General features: G+C 58.9%; 1 protein-coding gene across 1 annotated transcript in view; it reads right to left on the bottom strand.

The window, feature by feature from the left end:
• Positions 1–5,066, bottom strand: part of DYSF (dysferlin) — a 118,199-nt gene that overhangs the window by 79,504 nt on the left and 33,629 nt on the right. Inside the window, exons 25-30 of the mRNA XM_009290710.1 lie at positions 4,386–4,541; positions 3,233–3,364; positions 2,687–2,853; positions 1,958–2,072; positions 1,718–1,823; positions 926–1,068 (exon numbers count right to left, since the gene is read on the bottom strand). Of these exons, the coding sequence (XP_009288985.1) occupies positions 926–1,068; positions 1,718–1,823; positions 1,958–2,072; positions 2,687–2,853; positions 3,233–3,364; positions 4,386–4,541 (819 nt within the window). The remainder of the gene's footprint in view (positions 1–925; positions 1,069–1,717; positions 1,824–1,957; positions 2,073–2,686; positions 2,854–3,232; positions 3,365–4,385; positions 4,542–5,066) is intronic.

Raw genomic sequence — 5,066 nt, 5'->3', positions numbered from 1 at the left:
CCTCTGCAGGTGACGGTGGCGGGACCCCGGCACAGCCAAGGGGCAAAGCCGCTTTGGGGCTCTCCAGGGCCAGGGCTGTGCCCACCCAAACCTGGGAGCAGCCTCTTCGAGCTGTTGCCTGCTACATTTGTCCCACCTCGTGTCCTCTCGTAGGTCTCCGGCTTAGCCGGGGATTCAGCCCTTCGTCCAGTCCCTGGGGTGAACCCTACTTGGAGAAGGGTCTCGCTGGGCTGGGGGCTGTCCGTGCTGAGCAAGGAGGGGGCTGCATCCTGCCCAGGCCTGGGTAGCACCAGCGCCTCCGTCTTCCCAGCCTGCCCTCCACTTTGCCACCGCCCCTGATCCCTCCTGGGGCCACCACGGCTCTGCCACCATGGGACATCCTGTCCAGGGCATCAGTCACAAGCCCGTGAAGGCTTTTTCTCCCCAGAGTTGTGTCACCTCCCTGTGACACTTGCATCCCTTTGGCAAATGGGGTGGCAGGGGTTCCCCGTGCTTTTCATCCACAATTAATCTAGAAAAAGTGCTGGAAAGGGAGGAAAGTGTCCTGGGGAACTTGCTGGGGGGGAGGGATGAGCGGCAGCGCTGTGGTGGCATTTGCAGTCCAATTGCACCACCTAGAGGGAAGCAGGACTGGGACAGGGGACAGGCGAGGGACCTCTGCCAGCCCCGGTCCCCCTGAGCTGCTTCGTGGCACTGGTGGAGGTCCCTGTCCCACCCCGCAGCCCAACCAAGCACCCCTGGGAGGTGTTGACCCCCATGGTGGAAACCACAGAGGCTGCTGCTGCTCCAGCACGGAGACCAGGGCCACCAGGCTCCAAAGCACAGCAGGACTCTGCAGAAGGCCAAGCACCTCCACCTCCGCATGGAGAGACAGGGACACGGCCCCAAGCCGCTCTCACCCTCTTCTCCCCGGCCCCCGTCCTACCTTCCTCATGGCCTCCATCTGCGTGATGTCCCTCCGGCGGAGCCGCACCCAGCGCCGTCGCCGGTTGGTGTGGTACATCTTCTCGGCCGGCACCCAGGCCTTGGGCTTGCGGTCCGGCGGGATGGTGATGCCGTACTCCCAGCCTTGGAGAGAAGGGGACACCTGGGTGAAGGCGGGAGAAGAGCCCCCGACCTTGCCTCCCACCAGGGACCTCTCTTCACATATATCCAGACTGGAACAGCTTTAATAGCAAAGGTTTGTCCAGATACAACACACTTTCCCAGTTTGCTGGTCCACGCAGATAACGACCTACTCATGCTGCTACCCAATGGAGGTGTCCCCCTGGGGATGCCCAGGTGATGGATTCATGGTGTCCCACCAGCCCTTGGCTCAGAGTCACTGCCTGGGGACTCTCCTCTCTGTCCTTCCTTCCTCAGGCAACCCCAACCTTTGTGACCATCTCGGATGCCCTCTGGCCTGATGCTTTCCATTTCTCTTTCACCAGAAGCCAGGTAAGATCTTCGAGAAGAACAGCCTGGACTACCCCCAGCAGCAAGGAAAGCACTGCCTTTACAGCTGCCCACCCCGCAGCCCCAGCCTCAGCCAGAGCAAGGGGGAGAGGGTACCCCCAGGGCCTGATCCCCTTCTCCTGAAGCCAGCGGGGCAGCTCACACAGCCGTGAAGGGGATGTTTTCATCCCTAGTGCTGGATGGGCCTGTGGAAGGAAACACCACGATGGGCAGAGTAAAGAGGATGAAAATGGCATGGATGCCCAAAACTGCTTTCTGATACCTTTCTCATCCACGGCTCTGTTGAGATCGGTGTCCCACTCCACGTCTTCCCATTTCCAGCCCGGAGGACACTCAATCTCATCCTTATGCAAGACCTTCTCCCCGTTCTGTGGGATACAGGAGTGTTTTCAACCAAACAGTGCCCAGCAGATGCCTAAATCTCCCCTGAGCCCCCCCGGGGCTTCCTGCCACTGCAGCCTGGGGCGGCGGCTCGGCACCAGGCTGCCCGCTTTGTCCTTACCACATCGGTGTAGGCGTCAGTCATGTGGATCCACTGGCCTCCAGGCAGCCGGACCTGGTTCTCGAACACCTCCTCCACGAAGCTCAGGTGCCCGGCGTCCACGTCGTACAGCAACCTGCACCCCGGGGAGATGCATGGCGTCAGGGGCTCCCCCTCCTGCCCTCCCAGCCCTGCACGGGCAGCAGCACGGCCTCGCATCTTTCCTCCTCTCGTGGCCGGCCACGACACCCCAGCACACGCTTTGCCTCCTGAGCCTCTTCCACCCCAGATGCACCAAGCAAAGCTCCCACGAGACCTCAGCAGCCCGGCTCAGGTGAAGCCCAAAATACAGGCTGTAAATCCAATGCAAGAAGATGGCAGAGCTGTGCTGAGCATCCACCATCCCCTCCCATCCCCTCATTCCCCCCCCTGGGATCCCACCTCCAAAGCTCCTCAGTGTGGGGCTTGCACAGGCACCCCGGTGAGCTGGGTGCCGGGGCCATCATGTCCGTGAGTGCCTGTGCAGCACCCACCGCCCCAGGGACATCACCCAGCGCAGAGATGATGCTTTTTGCATTAACGCTGCCGCCTACCAAGGACGGGGCAGGCAGACAAGGAACCCCCATGGCACCCCAGATCTCCAACCAGCTTTCTGGGTCACCTTGCCACCAGCTTAGCATCTGCTCAGGTTTTTGGGGTGCCCGCGACAGCCCGTCCAGTCTCTGCTCTTTGCAGAAAACCATCACTCACGTCTTCTCCGGGCAGATGAACCAGTCCCCGGCCCAGGTCCAGCCCGTGGAGGGGCGGAAGCTGTCCTTGGGCAGCTTGATCTTGCCGGTGACATCTGAGTATTTGGGGTAGGTCAGGCCGGTCGTGCCCCAGTTCCCCACCAGCGCCAGCTTGGTCTGGTTCTCATACTGGGGGGGAGCAAAAGCAGAGAGGTTTTTGCATTGGAGGCACAAAATCCCATGAATAATCCTTTTGAAATCCCATGAGTAATCCCTTCCTTCCTGGAGAGCCCCATCCGGAGGACAGACCCCCCCCCCCCAGCAGGGGGAAGGAGATGTGAAGCCACGATGCGGCTTTACGGCTCATTACCAACCTTCTCCCCAGCCTTTCAGGCTGGATGCTGGTGGAAACAGCTCGCTCTTCTCACGGTTGGTAGGGGTTGATGCGACCCCCACCTGGCGGTGCCCTCACCCGCGGTCCAGCCCACCCCCTCCTCTCCACGGGGGCGCGGCTGCCCACGCCGGGGAGAAAAAAAACCCTCTATGGTGTTCCCTGCGAGATGCTCACGGTTTCGGCAAAGACGGAGAGCTTCCCCTCGGCGTACTGGTTAAACTCCTTCTCATCGACCGACAGCCCGAACCAGAGCTGGACCCGGATCTGGGCTGGGATCCTCGGACCCATCGCCTCCTCCTGGGGGTACTGCCAAAGGCAGAGCCCCATTAATATCCCCGAGGAGGACATTAATGGGGGATGCCCGGGATGCGAGGCTGGGGGTGGTGGGTACGAAGCCCCCATAGCCCCGGCCGGGAAGGCAGGGGGGTAGGTGGGACACAGAGCATCCCTGGGAACTGGGACAACATCAACAGCGTGCAGAGCACTTTGGGGATGACCTCGAGGAGCTTCAAAGCCCCGGTGGTCAGGGCTTCTGCGTCCCAGTGAGACACCCTTCAGGGCTAGGACACCAAACCCAGCCAACATACTTCAGCAAAAATAGAAAGAATAAACAGGGAGATGTCTCACTGCCCTTTTTTCTCTCTCTCAGTCACTTTTTTCCCCTTCAAGTGATGCTAGTTTTCCATCCAGAGCTAAAGTACAGAAAAAAACCAATATATTTTTGTTCATCTTTTGCTGCCAGCTGGGCTTGGGGTTTTGGGGTTTATTCAGTTTATTTTATTTCACTTTATTTTTTTAGAGCTTGTTCAGCACCGATTGTCTGCTCCCAAGCTGGCACGCAGTGAAAGGCCAAAGAAATATCATTTGAGATGTGAGAAGCTCAGTAAGTGCCTGGCAGAGGAGGCCGCAGCTTAAATTTCCTGGGGTGGCAGAGGGTCAGGAATTTTGAAAAACATAAAATAATATTAAAAAATTAAAAAATAAAATATATTTTTAAAAAAAGCACCATCTGGGCCAAAGTGCACCCAGCTTCACTGCCCTGGCACTTGCAGAAAATATGAAGATATTCACGGGGACCTGCTGCAGATCCATGCAAAGAGGAGCTGAACTCCACCAGAAGCACAACCAGGCTCTCACCGTGCAGGTACCAGCTTCAACAGGGTTGAAACTGGGGCTGAGGGTCCCCGGAACCCCGGGCGCTCGTGGGTTAACGCAGCCCATTGTGTTGGGATTTCAGGTTTCCCTTACAACTGTCTCTCTTTTTTTTTAGGGGAAAATGTTTTAAAAATGAATATCACGCACGGACATACATCAGAAGGCAAGGTACCTTCAGGAAGATGGTCTGCAGCTTCCCGCAGTTCTTGCCGCAGCAGCTGGAGATGCCCCTGGAGAAAAGGACCTCGTGGGCTGGCACGCGGGCGTACGCTACGCGCTTGTCTCCCTGCAGCATCCAGATGACTATATCGGGCAGGCTGTTTTGGGGCTGGAAAACACAAAAGCCGTAGTGTCCGACCAGGGGGCTCCGAACTAGCACATCAGCCACGGAGGGATGCGGGAGGCTGGAGAGCAGCCGTGCCCCGACTCCCGCTGCCAACCCAAGCCCATGGAGTGAGACCAGTCGACCCAAACCCCATCTCAGCAGCTCTGGATCCCATCTGGGTCTGGCCGGGGCAGAGCAGCCCCACATTTCTCCAAGCCCTGCCCTCCGCAGCCAGCCCAGGTCGCTTTGGTTGAGGGTTTACCGGCCGTGCTGTAAAGCTCTGCCATGAACAAGGCTAAACCTCAACGGCCGGCTGCCAAACCTGGCGCCTTCCTAACCCAGTTCGCATCGCTGCGGTGGGATGCGGGTGCAACCCTTGCATGGGGGGCCAGGACTCTGCCTGCGAGAGCAGCATCCTCTCTGCATCCTACCGCACCGCCGGGTGATGGCTCACAGCCGTCACACCAAAACAGCACTGCGACGGCGAGCTTGGGAAGAACGAGACACCCCCCCCCCCCCCCAAAAGAG

The sequence above is a fragment of the Aptenodytes forsteri genome, unplaced genomic scaffold (genome assembly GCF_000699145.1).
Source record: "Aptenodytes forsteri isolate BGI_AS27 unplaced genomic scaffold, ASM69914v1 Scaffold236, whole genome shotgun sequence".
Taxonomy (NCBI): domain Eukaryota; kingdom Metazoa; phylum Chordata; class Aves; order Sphenisciformes; family Spheniscidae; genus Aptenodytes; species Aptenodytes forsteri.
This window is presented reverse-complemented; position numbering and strand designations above follow the sequence as displayed.